General features: G+C 40.5%; 1 protein-coding gene across 1 annotated transcript; it reads left to right on the top strand.

Moving 5' to 3' along the window:
* The first annotated feature begins 3,881 nt into the window (after positions 1–3,881).
* Positions 3,882–21,015, top strand: LOC108705629. The gene is made up of 8 exons (XM_041586759.1): positions 3,882–4,082; positions 12,042–12,302; positions 14,977–15,378; positions 16,745–16,846; positions 17,910–18,002; positions 18,085–18,106; positions 19,032–19,063; positions 20,825–21,015. Exons 1-8 carry the CDS (start codon positions 3,995–3,997, stop codon positions 20,893–20,895), a joined length of 1,071 nt encoding a protein of 356 aa, XP_041442693.1. The 5' UTR covers positions 3,882–3,994; the 3' UTR covers positions 20,896–21,015.
* The last annotated feature ends 2,217 nt before the right edge of the window (positions 21,016–23,232 follow it).

The following is a 23,232-nucleotide window of genomic DNA, read 5'->3' as shown; positions in this document are numbered from 1 at the left end:
ATATAGAAGGCAGAACAGAGCAGGAGACAGGAATCAGGACCAGTCTAATATGTACTACATACAGTGACACAGTGCTGGTGCCCCATTAACATTTTGTATAAAGTGTGAACAGGTGAACAATGTTGGCAGTTTGAGTCTGGCTCTCAGGTGTGAACAGTACAGGGCTTTTGGATGTGAACAATAGAGGTGTCACAAGTGTGAACAATACAGGGGATTAGTTTGAATTTGAGGTTTAGGCAATGCAGGGGCCAGTTAATCTCTGTAGTGATACTTTTTAAATTTTACATATGGTAATCAGACACAGCAGGCAGATTTTGATGTGGAGGGCCACATGAGGGGGGGGGGGCGGCCCGCGGGCCACCAGTTGGACAGTCCTGACCTAAAACAAGTCACCATTAGCAATGGTTCTATTGTAAAAGGCTTACATGCCAAACTTGATTTTCCCTGTTACTTATACTTTCTGAACAATAAACACTTATCAAACGTGCAGACCTGCCCAACCCAAGGAGACCCACATGAATATTTGATTGAATACTCTGTAGTGATAAATGAGTATAACTGTAGAACATATGGATATATTTATGCCAACAATTATCAACCAAAAATGTGTTTAGTAATTTCGTCTCTTGTTACCTAATATTTAGCTGGGGATCCCATACCCCAATTCTGTTTTAAGGTTTTAATAAAGGGACTATTGGGGGAATGTAATAAAAGTCGGTAACGGAACAAATATTTGCAATGCGAAAAGTTATGCCTTTGTGCGAACAAATTTGCCTTTGTGCAAATTTAATATAGCCTTTGCGAACCCGGAAACTGTTTAGCGACCACTTCCGACAGGGGAAGAAGGTTCACGAATTTTATAGTTTGTGCCAGTGCACCCGTAAATGTAATAAAAACTTCTCACTGAAAAAGTTATGTTCGCTCCAAAAGATTACCACACCTTCAAGCACTTCTTAAAAGTGGGCAATGTGCAATTGAAATTCGCAATGCAATAACAGTTTAAGGAAGAGTATTACACGGCGAAATACAAATTTGTATTCTTATTATTTGTGCAAATTGTTTTGCTCTTTGCGACTTTTATTACATTTCCCCAAATGTGTTTTACATGGTGTTAATATTTTGAAAAAAAAAAAGCGAATCTCTTAGCTCTACATAAAATGCTTTTTATGCACATTGTTTAGAGAGCTATTCCAGCTCAAATAAAAGCAACTGTGGGCATAATAGGTTTGTTTCCCTTGTTCTGAGATTAAAATATGCGTCACATCCACATCTATAGCCCTCGCACCACTGCAGCTGGACTCTAGAGGCTTCTCTCTTGTCTTGAGTGTGTGACCGTGGTCTATGATGTATCATCTTGCTGCAGCTCGGTCTTGCCTGTAACTCCTGGGACGTCTATACAGCCCTCCCACCTGCTGGCGGCTTCCTGAGTGTGTGACCACAGTAAGCTAACCATTAGCTTAACGCAGTCCCACACTCAAGAAACTGTGTATAGACGTCCAAGCCACAGCAAGCAGGATAAAGAGCAACATGAGGCTTTGGAGCCACGGGTTGCCTACCCCTGCCTTAGTGGAACAGCATGGAAAAGTTTCAAGGGCTGCTACCCTCTTCCTTAACACACTGCATTGTGTTCTCTTTATGGATTTACAGTACATCAAGGGTGTTATTTACTAAAACTCGTTTTTTTCGCATTTTCAAATCTGAATGAAGTAGATTTTTTTAATGTTCGTAAAAATCCACGATTTTTGGGTTATTTATTATAATTCACGTAAAATATCAGTATGTTCGTCCAATCTGGAGTATGCAGTTCAGTTTTGGACTCCAGTCCTTAAGAGAGATATAAATGAGCTGGAGAGAGTGCAGAGACGTGCAACTAAATTGGTTAGAGGGACGGAAGACTTAAATTATGAGGGTAGACTGTCAAGGTTGGGGGTGTTTTCTCTGGAAAAAAGGCGCTTTCGAGGGGACATGATTACACTTTACAAGTACATTAGAGGACATTATAGACAAATGGCAGGGGACCTTTTTACCCATAAAGTGGATCACCGTACCAGAGGCCACCCCTTTAGACTAGAAGAAAAGAAATTTAATTTGAAGCAACGTAGGGGGTTCTTCACAGTCAGGACAGTGAGGTTGTGGAATGCACTGCCGGGTGATGTTGTGATGGCTGATTCAGTTAATGCCTTTAAGAATGGCTTGGATGATTTTTTGGACAGACATAATATCAAAGGCTATTGTGATACTAAGCTCTATAGTTAGTATAGGTATGGGTATATATCATTTATGTGAAAGTAGGGAGGGGTGTATGTATGGATGCTGGGTTTTCATTTGGAGGGGTTGAACTTGATGGACTTTGTCTTTTTTCAACCCAATTTAACTATGTAACTATGTAAAAGAAACACAGCGTTTCTTTCCTTCTATTGTGTACACATGTACTTCTGTATCAGACTTCCTGCCTTCCTCCTTGCCCCTGGCATGAACATGCTCAGTTTGCTTCCCCCCCTTCCCTTCTCTGCTGTAATCTGAGCCCAGAGCTATAAGTGAGCAGGGAGAGACTCGGGCAGGAAGTGATGTCATACCAAGCTGTCACGGTCGGCACCCTAAACCAGAACTAATGCCAAGCTCCCTGGTCTCGGCTTGGTTTCACCAGTAGTGTGACCGCCTTTGGCTTCGGGAGGAGCCCTCAGCGTACTCAGATGTCACCTGAACTTTTCGAGAGGAGCAAGGCGAGGAGTTCTGGCAAGCGAAGGGGCACGACTGTTGTTAAAGTCAGTTAGGCCGAAGGTCGTGGTACAATAACGTAAGACAGATTCGTGGTCAGACAGGCCGGGTCGAGGCAGGCAGATAGCTAGAGCCGTCAGGCAGGCAAGGGTCAAACCGGGTAATCAATCAGATGGGCTGAGGCAGAATCGGAGTCAAATAACAGGCAGAGGTCAAACCAGAACGTCAAACAGGAGGGTTAAGCAGAGTCAAGGTTGGTTTCAGGCAAGGGTCAGGTTCCAGAGATCAGAGTAGTCAAACAGGCAGGCAGGGGTCAAAACAGACAATCAGGATCAGATTCAAACAGAATAGCAACAGCCAATAGCACCAGGAACAAATCCTATCACGGGCAATGCATAAAAGAAAATGTCTCTTTAAATCCATTTGAATTTCGCGCCATTGCGCGCTGACTTCATCACGCCAGCGAGCATGCGCCTATATAAACCGGAAGTGTGCGCGCGGTGCGCATTAGGAAGCTGGCAGAGAAGGATGACGGTGTGGTGGGCGTCCCCGCCGATGGCGCGGCAGGCGTCCCCGCCGCACCACCACTGGACCACCAGGGTAAGGATTCCTTACACAAGCTAATACTGTAGCTGCTATCCTAAACAAACAGAGAGCTTCTAAAGCTTTTTACTCCGGTTTGGTAAAACATTTTACAGAATAAATATAGCATTCTAGAAAACTATTCACTATTGCAGCTAATCTATCCTTCTCCTTTAAACTTGAAAAAATAGAAAAGTCCTCCATAGGACTTAATAGTACTTGCCAGGTCAAACCTGGTGTATTTTCTTGTTTGGAATAAAATCCTCCTTAAAATTAATAAATATTGATATGTTTTCCAAATTCACGATCTTTTACAACCCCCCCCCCCCCTATTTTTAGGGAAAACCCTCTGAAAACACTATAAATTTGAGAAAAATCCAAAATTATCGTAGGGTGTCAAAAACACATGAATACATTTCGAAATTAATGATATGAAAAAAAAAGATTATTTATTAGTATTAGTAAATAACCCTTCAAATGTAAGACTATAGCGAGGAGAATATTATGAACAAATTTGTCTTCTGTAATATTTTGGAAGTTGCTATTTGCATGAAAGAGAGAAAAAAGGAAGTAAATGTTTTCAGACGTCAGACTGCTGGCAGTGTTGCACAGGCTAACCAGTTTTCTTGTGCTTCATAAGGAAAAAACATCTCACTAAGAACTCCTGGCTCTTAATTCCATTTTTTGCACTAGAATGAAAGTCATCATGGATTTTGTGAAAATAATTCTTTTTAATGTAGTGGCCATGACATTATGCTATTTATTACTGGTTGAAGGTGCAGGTAAGCTTCTTATTTTATTAAACGTACAGAATATTTACTGTATAATGCACAACAATTTTTAAAGCTAAAATATATTTTAATGAAACCAAAAGTTCTCAGTTTAGAATCTGAGTGTATTTATTTACGTTTATTATACATGGGTATCTCTGTGAAGGGAATTTTACAGTATTGGTACTGTAGGTGAACACCATAATCAGATTGCTTGGATTTACATGAGCAATTTCAAAACCAAGCAGATTAAATGAGGAGATTCTGTCTAATAACTTCTTGGCTTCAATTATTCAAATTCTTAGGGCAATGGCACACGGTATGTTTTGTCACCCACATTTAGGGGCACATTTACTAAGGGTTAATAAACCCTCGAAATTCGACCCTCGAAGTAAAATACTTTGAATTCGAATATCGAATTTGAAAGATTTACCGCAAATCCTACGATCGAACGATCAAAGGATTTTAATCCATCGATCTAAGGATTTTCTTTCGATCAAAAAAACCTTAGAAAAGTAATAGGGAAGGTCCCCATAGGCTAACATTGTACCTCGGTAGGTTTAAACTACCGAAGTATATACGGTAGTCAAAGTTTTTTTAAAACTTCGTACGGTCGTAGTAGCCTATTCGATGGTCGAAGTACCCAAAAAAATACTTTGAAATTCGACGTTTTTTAACTTCGAATCCTTCACTCCAGCTTAGCAAATGTGCCCCTTAATCTCCATTAGTGCAGGCTGCAAAATGTAATTAAAACCTTCGCATTGGTGTTGGTGTAAATGAAAACTTTGGAACAGCATAAGAAGGAGAAGGCAACTTCTGGTGACTAAATGTGCGACTAAAATGTTTTACCAGTGGCGATCCACACTGTGTTTTCCGCAGTTTTCTTACGCATGCTGAAGCAGATTAAGCGTGGACCACAAAACATACCATGTGCTATTAAGTGATAGTAATCCTGCAGTAGATAGAGGTGGTTACTGCATAGCATTTAAAGGATTAAGACCAAAGTTATATCTAATTTCTTTTTGGTCATGTAAGCAAATGTTTTTATTTTATAGTTTTTTTAAAACTAAATTCTCTGTGCGTACAACCCTACCTACAAAAAAAACCACAGAGAGAGATTTGGTTAAAGCAATGGCTTCCTGTTATAGTGTGTCCCATATTGAAACAAACTGTCGGAGTGTGCAAATTGTGTATATGTGATTAACTGATATGTGGTTAAACTGATAATAGGGATGTGACCAGCTAGTGCTCCATAGGCAACAGTTGTTATAAGATGTTTATTTCTTGGTTGCAGACAGCATCAGACTGGGGGACCCAGGGCCCACATGGTCTGCAGCCTCAGGGGCCCCTCACACCATCCTCAGGACCCCTCAGTCGAAAAGTCCTCTTTGCACTGTCCCCGTCCCACCCCCTGGAGTGTGCGTGTGCACACTTGTACCCCTTTCCAGCGTGTCATCACAAACGGGTTCAGGGAGGGAGTGCAGGGACCTGGACTGGACAAGAGGTCCTCTGCTTTCCCCCATTGCCAATATATTAAGGATATAGAGGCATTTTGTGCCTTAAAGGGATTCTCTCATGATTTTATGATGTAGTTTTTATTTCTAAATTACATTGTTTACACTGCAAATAATTCCCTCTACAATATTTCACTCTACAATATAAAATGTAATTCCTGAACCAGCAAGTGTATTTTTTTTAGTTGTAATATTGATGTGTAGGCAGCCATCTCAGGCTATTTTGCCTGGTCATGTGCTTTCAGAAAGAGCCAGAACTTTAAGATGATACTGCTTTCTGGCAGGCTGTTGTTTCTCTTACTCAATGTAACTGAATATGTTGCAGTGGGACCTGGATTTTACTATAAAGTGCTGTCCTTATATATTCCAGGGAGCTGTTATCACTACAACTTGCAGTACAGCAGTAAAGAGTGACTGAAGTTTATCAGAGCACAAGTCACATGACTGTAAACAGCTGGGAAACTGACAATATGTCTAGCCTCATGTCAGATTTCAAAATTAAATATAAAAAAAATCTGTTTGCTCTTTTGAGAAACTGATTTTAGTGCAGAAGTCTGCTGGAGCAACACTATTAACTGGTGCATTTTGAAAAAAACATTTTTTTCCCATGACAGTATCCCTTTAAGCTACTAAAAAATGTCTTACCCTTTAAATAACTAAGTTTGGGAGTTCTAACCTTGAAAGCAGTAAGTAAGTTGCAGGTAAAACTTGGTCCCTGTATAAAATGTATAATGAAGCAGTGTTGGACTGGCCCACTAAGATACCAGGGAAAACTCCCGGTGGGCCCAGGTGTCAGTGGACCTCCTGCTTCTGACAATTTGGCCTATTTCATGGTCATTCCCTATTTCTTTATGGGAACAAAGAGGCTTAATAATGGAAGAATAGAGTATATTATGTAGACAAAAGAGACTAGGAGAATAAAGAGATTGAGTGAGGAGAGGAGGTATAGTAGTTTGGAAAGTGGGCCCTCAGCCTAAGGTTTTGAGGTGGGCCCCTGGCACCCCAGCCCAACACTTTAATGAAGTAATAGAATTCTTAATGAATCAGATGAAAGTTGAGTGCAGGACTGGCAAGACCAAGGATGACGTAGTTGGCCATCTTAAATATATTGCAATATATGGACAAACAATCCCTGTTTTGTTGAAAGGGAGGGCATTTTTTAAAAAATGACTCAGTGTCCTTAATAAAGTATATTGATAATGGAGAGGTCACAGCCTCATTGCACCCACTTAATGGTTTAGAAATTAGTGGTAAGCACAATTATTCGGTAGAAAGGCGGTATTCTGCAGCTCTCAGTTTCTTTACTACCCACAACAATTAGCATTATTCTACCAGTATACTTTGTTTTGTCTTGAATTTTTGGTTTGTGGGGAAGCCTGCCGTGCTCACAGCAGGGACGCCCGCCTGGATCTCCTGGTCGCCACACCCGAACGCCTCTTCCGGGTTCAATCGCCAGGAAATTCAAATAATATAAGAGCCTAAGGTCCCATGTTCATTGCCCAACGTAAAAGGTCTTTCCTGAGTTCCTCACTGCTAATTCTAGTTGTTTATTCTGGTTTTGATCTTTGCCTGTCCCTGACCTGTCTGTCTTCTGCCTAAAATTGATCCCTGCCTGGGGGGGGGGCATGTCCTGCATGGCGACTGAATAATACGTGCTAACCAAGAAATCCTCTCGCAGTACTTTGTTGTGGAGTGAGCGCACAGAGTGCCTGGGAGACCCCCTAGGCCTGGTGCCCCACCGAGGCCCTTTTTGCTGCACCTATTAAACTACCGGGACAGGGATGCCATACACGCGGCAAGAAATAAAGCTGAGCTACAACATGAAGGTGCTAAAATTATGCTATTCCCGGATTACTTCACGGCTCTACAAAAGAAAAGAAGCACCTTTGTTGCGGTAAAGAGACGGCTGAGAAATCTACAGTATAAGTATGCTGTCCTATACCCGGCCAAGCTCAAGATTGTAGAAGGCACCCAGTCGCATTTTTTTAATACTCCAGAAGCTGCATCCTGGCTTGATGGCAGACACCATCCAGACCCACACAATAGCCCCAGGTGTTAACCACTGAAGGTTTGTTCCTACACATCTGGATCTGTCTTGGTGTTATTCCAACACCACTCAATGAGCAGTTGTGATACATCTGGGCTCCTAGTACTGCTCAAACCAGCGGAGACTTTCGGGGCTTGGACTACACCACACAGTTTGTATTTAAGGGTAATAGGTCTACCTAGTTCTAAGGATAGACAGGGAGGAGGGGCTAATGTTTAATGTGTATGTTGTTATATAATGCTACTGTACCGTATTAGATATGGATGGTTAACCTTTTTTTCCCCACCCACACCGCCACCCATTGGGCCGCCTTGGTTTAAGACCATTACACCATAAATGATTATGCCCACTTGCTTTACTAAATTTAAAATATGGAGTCCGTGGATATAATTTCTTGGAATACCAGAGGCCTCAATTCCAAGATTAAAAGGGACCTGGCATTCCAATACCTCAAAAAAATACAAACCACACCTGGTTCTCCTTCAGGAGACACACCTCACAGGTGGCCGCATTCTAGCCTTGAAAAAAGCATGGGTTGCAAGAGTGTACCACGCTGAACTCTCAAATTACTCTAGAGGGGTGGCGATACTAGTAAGCAAAAAAGCAAATTTCACTATACTAGAGATCCATAATGATCGTCTCGGCTTATATATTGTTATGCAATGTTCAGTGAGGCAACAATTACTTAACCTGGTGTGTGTGTATTTGCCACCACCGGCTGATATTACTGTACTAGATGAGGTTATGGGGAGAATATTGAATATGGATCCAGCCGCCACGCTGCTTATGGGTGATCTTAACATGGTTTTAAAACCAGAACTAGACAGTTGCCCCCCAGGAAACCCGGGCCCCACCCTCTTACTTAACTGGTGCCACACTTATAACTTTGTTGACATTTGGAGACAGAGCATAGAATAACTCCAGCACACGTAGCATGCTCAAGGGAATGCTCCCGTGTTTAATGTCAATCCAACAATACAACGTTTCGGGGGCGTGCCCCTTCGTCAGGTATTGGGAGAGGCCAGGTGTGCGTGTGCGACTCCTTTGCCTAATCATTTGGAGACAGACCCATCCATCAGGGCAAGTGTATGCCTGTTATTCGGCCACCCATAGGACGGCGTCACGTATAGATCTAGTGCTGGCAACACCACTATTGCAACCTAAAATCACTAATGCCCGGTACCTCCCTGGGGGTATATCAGATCATGCCCCGCTTCCCTTATCCATAAGAACAAATCTAGACTGTACTACACCCATGTGGCGTCTCAACCCTAAGTGGCTCACTGTAACTGAGGTGAGTGAAAGGATGACACAGGAACAGGAGAGAATGCTGAATCAGCCGACCCTTTAATTGTCTGGGATGCCTCGAAGGCTTGCCTTAGAAGGTCCTTTATTGGCAGTATAGCGACATATAGACGTCAGTTGGTTACAGAGCTAAATAATCTGAACGCAGAGGTCCTAAGGGCACAAAACCAGTTCACGGCAGACCTATCCCCCGCAATTTATGCAAAGGTCCTACAGGCACAGAGATATCTACAACTTCACATTCTTGAAAAAAAAAAAAAAAAAGCTGTTGTGTACCTCACAGATTATATTTGAGTAAGGTAATAAGGCGGGCAAGCTCTTAGCGTATCTCTCTAGAGAGCTCCCTAACCTCTAACACTTGAACAACAATTTCTGGACAGTCCAATTTCTGTAGAAAAGGTAAAGGCGGCAATCTCTGCATTTCCAGAGATTATCTGATGATTATCTTGCCTGAACTGTTGTATGTGTTTCAGAATGCACCTAATGTAATGCCGGCGGCACTGTTTTCTAGGCTGGATTCCATGGTGTCATCATTTGTATGGGCAAACAGCCTTGAATTAAACTAGCAATACTAACTGCACCCAAAGTGCTTTGGGGCCTAGCCCTGCCACATTTCTTCATATAATACTTAGCATCTCAAATCACCCATGTGGCAGGGTGGCTCAACCCCTTGGCAGAAGACACTGTCAGCATAACTGCTGCCGCAGTGGCGGGATCTTTTGAATCACTAGCTAATTTGCCATTTTGTGGCACCACCCAAAACGGGTGGCCACTCTCCACCTTTCGTACAGGCACACTCGCCTGGAAAAAAGCTTTGGCTTTAAACAAACCTAGCACCCCCCAATTATCGCCCAATATACCACTGTGGCTAAATCCATCCCTGCCACATTTACAAACAATACCAGACCCACAGTTAAGGGCAACATATGAAATCAAATATTTGGGCCAGCTATACAACAACCAGACATTGAAGTAATTTACAGAATTATCCCAGGAGTTTCAATTACCGCGTACCATGTTTTACCGGTACCTCCAGGTCCGGCATGCCCTGAATGCCCAATTCCCATGTGTACCCTTAATGGAAACACCAGCCTTGTAGACTCTGCTTAAGGCACCTGAAAAGAGGAAAAGATTGTCCAAAGTATACAGCTTGCTAAACTCTCGAAGAGGTAACCCATACGCAAAGAACTATAATAAATGGATCCAAGACATCCCTGCTCTGGACTTAGATGACTGGGATGATATAACAGAAACCTTTGTTCCTACAGTAATTAGTAGTGGGGATAGGCTTATACAGCATAAAATGATACATAGATTGTACTACATGCCTATGCGTTTGCATAATATGGGATTGACCCTAGATAATTTGTGTAATAAATGTGGTCTAGACCCAGGTACCTTTATGCATGTCTTTTGGTCCTGTACAGTGATCAATGCCTATTGGGAGAATGTGGCTATGTATTTGCAAACCTACTTGGACTTTTCTCCGGTCAAATCTCCAGAAAGTTTTTTGCTGGGTCATATAGACCAATTAATCCCACAACAATCTAAATGACAAATGTTTCGCTTACTATTTTTCTATGCAAGGAAAGTTATTGCACTTAAGTGGAAGCTCCGAGCCCCTCCTACGGTAACACTATGGAAAAAATTGATTAATAAGGCACTTCCCATGTATAGACTGACCTACATGAGTAGAGGATGTCTAGAAAAATTTACTGAAATTTGGGACCTATGGATTACGTGTCACAGAGATGGACTAACTCACCTGGTGTAGCATAAAATTCCGGACTGGCCAATGAGTGGCCCAACCACCCTACCCCCCCCAACCAACCACTCCACTTCCCCCCCTTTTTATTTTTCTTCCAATAATATTATTTGTATTATTTGTTGTATTGTTAAATGCAAAAATAAAGACTTTTTTAAAAAAAATTACCCCTGACTGGTTTTGACAATTCTTGGATTCCGATTGTGTACCTCACCACCGTTTTGGTTCTGACCCTGGCCTGTGACCCTAACCTTGCTTCTGTTATCTGATTTGGTACCACATTGCCTGTCTGGTTTGACCAGGCCTGTTCAAGTCACGCTGACTGCTCCCATGTCCTATCTGCTTGCGTTTGGTTCCCTTGATTGCCCAGAACTCTCTCCCTGGTTCTCCTACAATAAGACCTGGCTGCATCTGAGTAGTGGAGGGCTCCACCCAAAGCCAAAAGTAGCTGCTATAGGCAGAACAGTGGGTCGTGACCGGAGTTAGTTCTGGGTTTGGGATACCTTCTGTACAGCTTCTTTGCAAACAACAACAAAACAGGCTTTATTCAGTATAAAGCACCACAGGGCTTGCAATACTCACAGAACATGAGGTAGTTTAAATAAATCCCATGTACAATCACAGACGTCGCAGATACAGTACAGTTGGCACCACAGTAGGAATAGCAGGGGGAGTTAAAAGTATACACCTTACAGGTTGTGGTCTGGACCCTTGCAATAGAAGTAAAACAGGCATAGAACAATAACCCGTCTCCCTAGTCAGTACTGCTGTCCCTTCACTACATGCAAGCAGAGCTTGGGGGAGAGCTACTCCCTTCTATCCTCCTTGGTGGAGCTTGAAGCAGCTCTTGCTTGCTAATGCTCACTGACTCACTCCTCATAGAGAGTGCTAGAACAGTGGCTACCCTGCACACTAGCTGACCTCATTTACAGGTTCTCTAAAGGGGTTGTCCCTTTACACTTCTGGGGCCTTGTTGACTCCAGGTTCAATGGACATCCAACCATATCAACTGCAGGCCAAAAAGGAAGGACCCTCCCCTAAAAGCACTTTGTTACATTGATGCAGGATATGGTCATCAACCTGAGGGCCAATGAACTGGTATGTAAATAAGTACAAATGGCTACATGGGGTTAAACCAACAAGTAAATGATGCACTGGTAAGGGAATGAAGTCATAGGGGCCATTATATCTATGGGTCCCTACATCAGTATTGAGTATTCAGACAGACCCAAAGAAATATGCATGCGCTCCTTCATAAAACAATTACACAGTAAATACAAAGGTTTCTTTTTTCTTTGTGTCTTTTTAAAGTCTGTAATACATTAAATGATCTCTTGCAGGATGCCATTACTTTCATAAATATGAGAAAGAGAACCTCACCATAAAATGTGATCTATGTAATGACCAAAATATGTCTGTTTGCTGGTACAACTACAATAAGGAAAAAATAAGCTGTGAAGGTTGCAGTCTCACGGTTCCTAAACATGGGGGAATATTTGAATGCAGAAAAGAAGACATGAAAGACACTTTTTCTAGTTTACAAAGTAATAACAATACAACCAGCAATTCCCGCAGTACTTTTATCATTTCATCAGTTTCAGGTACGTAATTTTCCTCTATTTAGATAAACAGAGAGTTAGATTAATGTTATGTTTTGGGTAGCCGAGGATGAGGAGAGTATAACTGTGCTTTATTAGCAGAGTCAGGCAGCCATTACATAACAGTAAGTTTCACGTTCACGCTGTCAGGAAGTATGCACAGTATAAGTCTGAGCACAGTGACATCTACAGGCCATTTGTATAAACACCACATATTCCCCCTATAGTAGGAAAGCATAACTATTCAGTATTCCTGGTTTCTTAATTCTGACTAAAGATCCAGGCTGAAAGTGCACTTCTCTTGCACCACGTTTTCTGTCAGTATAAGCCTTGCATTTGGCTTGTTGATGTTTCACAATGTCAGCAGTAGATGATTTTGTAGGCACACTATTTTGTGGAAATTTGACGTCTGCAACATATAACTTAGTGCGCATCTGTCTGACATGTAATAACTCAGCAGGAGATGATTGGGTTATTGCATGGCGTATTGCTCTGCAGTTATGTAGGAACTCTGTTGTAAATACTTTCCAAGATTTCCCAGTAAGATTTGCTGTCTGTAGTGCTTCTTTCAGACTTCTGTTGAATCGCTCGATTTCTCCATTTGCTTGTGGGTAATACACTGAAGATTTCCTATGCACAATATTCCTCTGTCTCAGAAAGGATTCAAACTCGGATGAGACACACTGTGGTCCGTTGTCTGATATTAACTCCTTTGGATTACCTTCTCTGCTGACGACTGTAGACAGAAATGTTATCACTGTAGTTGATGTTATATGAGAAACAAATGCAATTTCAGGCCATTGACTGTAATAGTCCATCAAGGTTATAGCAAATCTACAGTCTATAAGAGCATCTGTAAAAGGACCGACAATATCAATAGCAAGTTTTTCCCATGTTGAATCAGGAAATGGTACTGGTTTTACATCTGGTCTCAACTTAACTTTGTGTACAACGTTCTTTGCACAACCCAGTGAAGTGTTACTTTGTGGTGAAATTTTAGACACTGGCTGTGTAGCAGGCACTGGTGCTGTAGTAATGAGACCATCAACTAATTGTAGGTTTAATGCAGCAAAGAGATCCCTTCCAAGTATAGCAGTACCCTTATTCACAATGTAAAAGTCACATTTTACAGTATTTGATTCAAATTGTACAGTCACTGGCAAGCAACCAAGCACAGGGATTGGATCCTTTAAGTAACTGACCAGTTTCATGGCAGGTGCAACAAGCGGATCTTTTGCAAAGTATTTCAAGAAAATATCCTTTGGTAGTATAGAAACATCTGAACCTGTATCAAACATCAGGTTAATGGAGTGTCCCTTGTCAGCAGAAGCAGTACTGACACTGACAGTGTATATAAACTTGTCTGGAATAAATGTACCAGCTTTATCCACACTTAATACTGTAACATTTGTAGTAGTGACTTCATGAACATCTTTAGCAGAACTACGGCAGATCTTAGCAAAATGTCCTACTTTTGTGCAGTTGCTGCACCGTTTAGCTTTTGCAGGACATGTAACACGATTTGCAGTATGTTGTGTCGTTTAGCTTTTGCAGGACATGTAACATGATTTGCAGTGTGTTGTGTTGAACCACAGCGAAAGCAGTATTTTCTATTTGTATTTGCTGCCCGGTTTTGCAGTGTAGGTGAATCCCTTTCCTTAGCACTGTATTTTGCCTGTGACTGTGCATTATTAGGCCACAGTGTTGAATTCACAATCTGTACATTCCCAGCAGTTCCCTGACTGAGAGTTTTAGCATCTGCCACTGCTGTTTCAATTTGGCTAGCAACTGTAATAGCCTTTGCAAGGGTTAAATCCTGCTCTAGGAGCAATCTCTCTCTAATGCGAGGTGAGTTTGTTTTTTCCACTATTTGGTCTCTTAGCATTTCATCTGTTAGATTTCCAAACTCACAGGTAACAACCAGCTCTCTCAATGCTGCTACAAATTGTTCTGTGGATTCGCCATTACGCTGTCCACATTGGCACGAAAAAGTTCTTTATAGCAGTAAGAGAAGTTTCATAAGTATCATTAGGTAATGGTAATGTATAGAATATATTCATATGTCCGTCTGCTCCCTGGCAGTCAATAAGTATTTCTAGAAGCAGAAATCTCCCCTTGGTCAGCAGCAATAATGTAATTTACAAACATACAGATCCAAGCAGTAAAAGGTATGGTAGGCTCACCAGGGTTTGGAAGAAAAGGTGCAGGCTGCTTCAGAGGTAGAAGAGACATCCTTGTTGCCATTTGTTATGTTTTGTCAGACAGCCATTACATAACAGTAACTTTCACTTTTATGCACAGTGACATCTACAGGCCATTTGTATAAACACCACAATTAAAATAATCAAAAACAACATGTCATGGTATAGCCCATGAATTAACCAAAAGTATTCTATGGCTAAACAAGGGATAGAATTATGATATAAGTATAAATTATTCTCGTTGAACTGAATCTGGCCCAAGATGCTGCACAACAATATCTTTAATGCCCAAATCTGCAGTGATAAACAGTCCCATTATCCCATTACTATCATTTAATCATTCTGTGGTTAGCCCTAGAGATCAGACAAAATCAGTTCTTAGAGGGTCCTCTCCCCATCATTATAACAGCCAAAACATTGATTCACTGTATATTTCTCTCTCTGTTAATATATCATTATTTTTATTTATTTTGCAGACCAAGAAACACACAACAACCAGAAATCACAAATTATCAATATAAGTAACAATGTTAATCTTTCCTGTCAGTTTAACAGGAACAATTTAGTATTCATTTCATTTTGGGTAGCTGTCTATCCAAATCGTGGCAATCACTGTTTATTCTCAGTGGATAACTACTTTACTGATTTTAATAAAAATGTTTATTGCCATTCTGTTGTTGGTGAGGGGCAAAATAGGATTATTTTTTTTACTTTAACCAACCCTAATGATGCAATTCAGAAACAACATTTAGAAATCAGAAAAGCCAAATCATCTGATAGTGGCACCTACTTATGCTTATATTTTATTTGGGACAATGGTAAACTGGAGTGGAAATTAGGAAGCAACATATCTCTTGAAGTACAAGATCCAACAGACAGTAAGTTATTTTGTTGAATTTCCTTATATCCTTAATATTTTGTAATAAAGTCACAAATATGGCTTGTAGCATTGTCATTTACTGTTTTTATTTGTAGTTGCCATGAAGCAATGTTACTTGTTGCAAGCCTTGTGTATGCAGCTCTACAGACAGTTACTTCTCTGTACACAGGAGAATATATATATTATATCTTCAGTATCCGCACTCCAACAAAGCAATCGCAGGGGTGCCTGGCCAAACATCAATCATATACTCGCAATTTGGAATAAAGCATTCCCAGGCCAGCACTTCCCTTAGTAAATCAAGTGATTTTATTTTTCACACATCACAGTGCTCCAATGTTTCGGTCCCTCTTGGGCCTTTTTCAAGGATGAACTTAATGGAAATACTTGTGAAAAAATCAAGATAGATTTTTTCAATAAATCTTTTTTCTTTACACGTATTTCCATTGAGTGCGGTACTATGTCACTTTATTATACATTATATACATATATACTTTCTTCCTGCTAAGGAAGCTTTCATAAAAAGTTCCAGTACACAATTATTGATTGGCTTTTGGATCTTCTTGAGCACATTTAAATATTGCCTATTGCTACTGACAATACATGAATTATACATTTTCAATTCTATTAAATTAATTTGTAAATGTAATTGCTTTTAAGACCAGTGCCAGCCTGTGTCTTGCTATTCCCTCCTCCAATCTTCCTGAATACATATATACAGTATATATAAATTGTGAAGCAGCTACAGTCATGGTTCCAATTCCTAAATCTCCAAGCATTCGACTTTGATAGGGTTGCCACCTTTTCTGGAAAAAAATACCAGCCTTCCTATATATTTATCTTTTTTCCCTATTAATAACATTGCGATCGACCATAATTGCCGGCCAGGTGGCAACCCTAGTCTTTGATAATGTTTTTTCAGGTATTATATTTACAAAACATTGTGACAAAATTGGAGGCTTGACTCAAGAAGAACTGATTGCTGCAACATTGGGAAAAATGGAGGTTCATGGGGTTATCTGTAGTTCCTACATGCTGTTTATAAGCTGCGGACAAGTTGTTACAATATGTAACATTGTTTTTGTCCCTCCTCCCTTACCAGTATTTCAAATGTGTTTTTTTTTTGGTTTGAAAGCTATTGTTCCCCTTTAACATATTGTAAAGGTAACTAGAGGCTTTTAAAAATTATTTGGGTGAGGTTTAATTTTAATGAAATCACTGTATATGATGCCAGTTAAATTAACAGTGTAGCTGATAATATTCATAATCATCAATGGACAGACAAACAAAAGTTATATGCACCCCATGGGATACTGCAGAGTAGTCAGGAAGAGTTCAACTAAGCTCCATTATTTTCCTTGAAGATGCTGGAAGACGTTCTACAGTGCCCAAATCCCATAATACAACGTATACAACTTCACACAGAAATCAAATGCGCAGCACTGAGGAGACAACTGCTAGATCTGGTGAGCTATGTTAATTCAATAATATATATATCCTGTTAAAGGGGGCATAAACCCTTAACACAGCTTCAGGCCATTTATTGCATTACTCCTTTAGAGTGTTAGCACTGTGGGTGTAAATGGCAGATGGCAGATGAGCTATAGAACTTGCCACTGGTATTATCGGGCCCCTTTTTATATTCAAAATAGGATGGGTGAGATAAGACAACACAGAAAAACCTGTACAGTGCAATTAATTAAAATGTTTCAAAAGCAGGTATAATTCCCATGAAAAATCTATGCCTAATTGTACAAATATATATAAATGTATATAAATGTATACAAATGTCAGTATCAATATTGCACACATTCACTATCTAATACAGTTATTTTCAGAAAATGATTTCTAGTGGTCAGAGCCAATGGAGTTGCCAAATGTTAGGCAGCCCCCAGTGATTTACCCGAGGCCAATGCTTTAAGCTTAAAACTGCACTGGCCCAGTGACTTTTGTATGAGCACCAAAGAGCGATCTTCCTTCTTCATTTTTCAGTGCCCATGGGCCGATGCATGCACAGTACCACGTAATTGCCAGCTTTTTGATTAAAGTCTGACTTTTCACGCTACTGCACATGGGCACCCAACACAACACTCTGCTTTACAGAAGTAACTGGGCCGGTGTAGTTTTCATGCAACAGGAGCACCAGCCTGGGGTAAGCAAATCCAATCACTTGGGTGTGCCTAACATTTTATTTCATGCTATTATTGACGTTCAAGTAAAAAGTGCACAAGGACACACCCATGTCCCAGACATACAACTATTTAGCTGTTGTGCAGGAGCTACATCTGTCAGAGGTAGGCTCAATGACTTTGGAAAGGAAGATGTATTGTGGGTAAAAACATGGAACTTTTTTTGTAGTTTCTATTTTGTCTCTCCATTAATATTGAGTCTTAATAATAAAGATTTTTAAACTTCAGTTCTTGCATTCCATTAATAACTCACTATTGCTAGCCAATAGTTATAAGTATTCATTTATGGATTGTCCTGTATCATGGAAACATTAACAAAATCATTTCTTTTGTTGTACAGGTCAGAATATATTCATACGTGTTGGAATGGCAGGAGGAATTATTATTATGAGTGCACTTATACTGCTGTTTTTGTACATTAAAAAGTCTAGAAGTAAGTTTCTAATGAAACATTTTTTTTATATTTAAATGGCTGAATGCATTTTCTAATGTGTCCCATCATTCATCCTTTCTAGAAAACAAGATGAAACAACAAAGGTATAACATTACTTTAAATTGCTTACTGATAATACCATGTTTATGAATATGACATCACTGGCACACACTAAACCCAATGCACCTTAGACCCAGGCCAAGCACAGCATAGATTTTTTTTAAAGAAAATAAAATTAGTATTTGAAAAAGCTAGATGGGCCCCTTGGCTATAGCCTAGGGTAGCCTGCTCATTAATCCGCCCCTGCTCAGTGCTCTTCTTTGGGGGAATTTTCAAATCAATAATGAGCAAGCAACATACAGTTTTAGGTGTCAGAACTAGTAGTCAAGAGCAGCAGAGAATACAAACAAAAAGACATTGCTACTTTCAATATCAATTAAATTTCCAAATAAAATTGTTTTAATTCATTTAAATCGGAAGGTTTCTTGAAATTACATTTTCTTTTATTATGCCAAATTTTTGATTTGCCTTCACAACCTCTAGAAAGTATTACACAGTTATATAGTATTATAATAAAAACAAAAAGAAAGTTTAGTTCCTGTTTATTTTAAAACTGTGTTTCCATGTGACAAATAACGTGCAATTTGGGTGTGCTTCCTGTAAAGGGATATAGACTTTGTAAGTCACATATGTAAGTACACAGCAACCTATATGGACACAGACATAACCAACTACTAATACATCCCCAAACTGCTGCCCACATGCTCGGTAAACAGAGGTTTAAATTACCCTAGAAACCATGCCTTGATTTGAATAAAAGACAGGAATATGAATAGGAGAGGCCTGAATAGGAATATGTGTAATAAAAAGTAGCAATAACCATACATGTGTAGTCTTACAGAGCATTTGTTCACTAGATGGGGGTCAGGGACCCCATATGAAAGCCAGACGAAAGAGTAAGACGAAAAAGGCAAATAATTCAGAAACTATAAAAAACTTTAGAATTCTTCTTCTTCTCTGATTTTTCAGAATCAGAAATCCAGATACTGTGGATTATGAATGTAAGTAAGCAATATTTTTGATTAGCTCATCATATTAATAAACCTTATATACTACTACATTATTAAGTTGTATTTGTAACATTTATATATGCACATTATTTATTTGTAAGAGGAAACAAAATATTAATATCAGTGAAGATTAGATTGTTGTCTTATTTTATGGTAGGAGCTTTAAAGGGACAGTATACATCCTTACAGGTATGGGATCTGTTATCAGAACACTCTGATGGCCATTTCCCATACACAGCATTTTAATCAAATAATACAACTTTTAAAAATTATCCCTTATCTCTGTAATAATAAAACAGTACCTTATATTTAATCCTAAAATATAATAAATCCTTTTTGGAGTCAAAATAATCATATTGAGTTTAATTTATGTTAACATGATTTTTTAGTAGATTTAAGGAAATGACAGAAAGTTCCTTTATCTGGAAAACCCCAGGTGCCAAGCATTCTGGATAAGAAGTCCCATAACTGTACTTAGTGGCATCAGTAGGTGCATAGTGATAACATTTTTGTCACAAGGCTCACCGACACTTGTATATTATAATAACAAATGTACCCCCCTGTTGAAAATTTAAAGATGTTTGAAAGTCACCTGTAAGGGAATCTTACCCTGGTGGTATAGTGGGGGGACTGCAGGGACGCCCGCCGCGTCTTTCGGTTCTTCAGTGCGTTGCTCTAGGGTGCGCGCACCTCTTCCTGGATTTTGTGCGCATGTGCGCTGACGTGATGACGTCAGCGCGCAGTGGCGCGAGATTCAAAAATGTATTTAAAGGGATTTCAGGTTGTACACAGTGCCCGTGATAGGATTTGCTTCCTGGTGCCTTGTACCTTGTGCTGAAAAGCTTCTTGTATGTTTTGATTCCTGTGATTGACCTCTGCCTGGCTGTTTGACTACTCTGATCTCTGGAACCCGACCTTTTGCCTGAAACCGACCTTGATTCTGCTGTTTGACGTTCTGGTTTGACCTATGCCTGTTATTTGTCTCCAAATCTGCCTAAACGCTTCTGATTGACTACCCGGTTTTGACCCTTTGCCTTCCTGACGATTCTGATATAAGCCTGCCTCGATCCAGCCTGTCTGACCATCCACTTGCCTTGACCTTTTGTACCATGACCTTCGGCCTAAAGACTCCTAAACAGCCGTGCCCCTTCGCCAGCCAGAACATCTTGCCTTGCACCCCTCGTTAAGTCCAGGTGGCACCCAAGTAAGCTGAGGGCTCCTCCCCAAGCCCAACGGTGGTCACACTACTGGTGAAGCCGAGCTGAGACCAGGGTGCTTGGCATTTGTTCTGGTATCGGGTGCCGGCCGTGACATCACCTTAGAGTTCCATGACTTGTACAAAAGCCCTCAGCATTTAGCCTTGGCCTGATTTATAATAAATATACTCATATTTTACATCAGGGAGTACATTATTCACTATATACAAAACTAAAATGAACACAATAAATTGGACTATCTTTCCTTTTGGTTAAAAAAATCCATATTTTCCTGATGATCTGCTATTTTAAAGCACTAATAGAATATTGGATTGCTTTTTACTGAACTCACTTGCGCCTCTCCCCCCATTAATAGGGTAATTTGTTTAAAGGGATATAAGGATCTCTGAACAAACAAACCCCTCCATTGTCATTTAAGATACATGCGTTTCTCCATATGTATTTCTTCCACTGCAAGCTACCTAGCCTAGCTAGATACCTGCCCATGTAGGAATCCTCACAAATGTTTATATTTTCTTAAATTGCTTTGCCATAGGTACACCTTATGCAATATGTGATAGAAAAGACATGGAGGAGAATCCAGACTGCCTATTCAGTGGTGACTAAGCCCAAATGGGCACCAGAAGCAGACTATTCCGAGGTGGACATTACTCCCACAGGAGCTGATTTATGTGCTGCATATTCTGTGGTTAATCGAAAACAAAAGATAAATCAATAAGTAAATCACTTTTTATCTGTATAATTATTTTGTTGATTACATTTAATTGATTTGAATGTGCTTTTATTGCTGTTAAGGCAAACATGGTTGCTTGTCTACATGTATGCCTGACTCTTTAGCATTCTTAATAATGGTGGTGCTGGGGGGGCAGCATGACTTTTGGTCAGCCAAAAACAACATAACATTTTTTAGCTGTCATACTACTATTCACCTCACCAGTTGGCCTCCTTAAGATTGTGCCATTAATGTTAGTTTAATGTTAATGTTAGAATTTTGCTCTGTTCTTGGTCTTTCCCCATTGTTGGATATGCTACACTCATGTACTTTAAGTGTGTGTCATTACTCCACTCATCCATCTATCAAGGGCTGTGCAATTTTGCAAAGTATAGAATTGTGTTTGTCTATGCATTGTTATGTGCATTTTTCTGCAGGTGTGAATTGATACATGAATACTGCAGCATCAGCCTTATTGACACAAGTCTAGAAACAATTACCATTTATTAATCTATGTTCATTGTACACTCCTATTTATTGTACGGTGCTGCAGTATATGTTGCTGCTTAATTACAGTCTAGTGTTACTGAGGGTTCTGACCATGCACCTTGCCACCTGCCCAACCTCAATATGTCTGTTGACTATTCTTCTTGCACCCTGTCCAGACCTCGTCCTACTTTTTGACTATGTGAATTTGTGTTTCCTTCCCAGACTTTAGCCTACTCATTCACTATACCTTTACCTGTCCAGACCTTGAACTAATTGTTGACCACTTTCTGCATGCTGCATGTCACTTGCCCTGACCTCGGCCTATAGTCTATTGTTTAAGTACCTGCACTCTTCCTTCCACGATTCGGTGTGGGTGCTATGGTCAATAATAATATGTATCCGTCACAATAGACCAGCAATCCAGTGTCCAACGTTTCGGCCCACATTGGGGCCTTTATCAAGGATAAAGTGCAAGTGATGAAGGCGGTGTATAAATACATACAAAAAAAGGCGCCAAGATGACGTCAAAAACAATCAATTAATACAATTAGTGCAATCCTCTATGCAATGATTGCATGAATGGGTGTCATACTCTAAATTTACCTCTAGGTGTCACTGGTGCCACACTATGTTTAAGTAATGTATTTTGTGCTGTAATCATATATATATATATATATATATATATATAGTACAGTTAGTGTAGCATGTAATCTATAAAAATTACAATGTGAAAAAATGCCAAAGGCTCTAAAAAATACAAGTAATATAAAAAATGCATAAAATATGCAAAAAACAAAGTCTCCCTATTAGGGATCTGCTCTATAGGCATACACCTAAATGCCGCAGGGCTGTGCTTGGTCTCTGCCCAGTGTTTGGCCACTAGTTGTTGGGAGATGTCCTGTTTTTTATGTTTACCTTTTTCTGCCCTTTCAGGATCTAGGGCTGCTCTTATACTGGACCTATGCATTGCTATGCGTTCCTTGATGGTCTTCCCACAGTATACAAGTCCACAGGGGCACTTGATTCTATACACCACCATCGAGGTGCATCTATAACAATCTGTTTACCTCGGATCCCGGAGGAAGGTAGCTGATCCAGGAGAACTGATGGTAACAGGAACCTCTCTACGGCTCCGGTATTCACCGACGCCCCGGGCTTTCTGCTGCGGAGGTGGTAGAAAACCAAGCGAGTTACCAGGAGCGAAGTAACAAGGGATCAGGCAAGGCGTAGTCAAGTGCAGGCAAAGGTCGTTTCCAGAAGACGGGTTTCAAAGAAGCGAAGTACCAAGGGGTCAGGCTAAGGTGTAGTTAAATGCAGGCAGAGGTCGGATTCAGGCAGCGAAGGTTCGGAGGTCAGGAAAACAGGCAGAGGGTCAAAACCAGGAAACTTGAACAACCAGGGCTTTAGCAGGAACAGTAGGAACTGAAGCCAGCTTGGGCAATGTGAAGAGGAAGAGGAAGGTATTTAAGGGAACAGGAACCAATCAGGAGCAGGCTGAGGAAGACAGACACATCAGGGACCAATAGGTATTTAAGGGAACAGGAGCCAATCAGGAGCAGGCTGAGGAAGACAGACACATCAGGGACCAATAGGAAGCCAGGCGCCCAAATTAGAGGTCATTGCTCCTAAGTATGCGAACATCCATTCCTGCGCAGGCGTCCGATTTGACGTGCGCGGGCGCCTCGACGCCGCCGCCCAAGTTGACGGGTTCCTGCGCTTATGCGCCGGCGCTCAAAACCAGT

Source organism: Xenopus laevis, chromosome 3L, assembly GCF_017654675.1.
Source record: "Xenopus laevis strain J_2021 chromosome 3L, Xenopus_laevis_v10.1, whole genome shotgun sequence".
NCBI classification, from domain to species: domain Eukaryota; kingdom Metazoa; phylum Chordata; class Amphibia; order Anura; family Pipidae; genus Xenopus; species Xenopus laevis.
The sequence above is the reverse complement of the archived record's forward strand: the minus strand, read 5'-3'. Positions and strand labels throughout refer to the sequence as shown.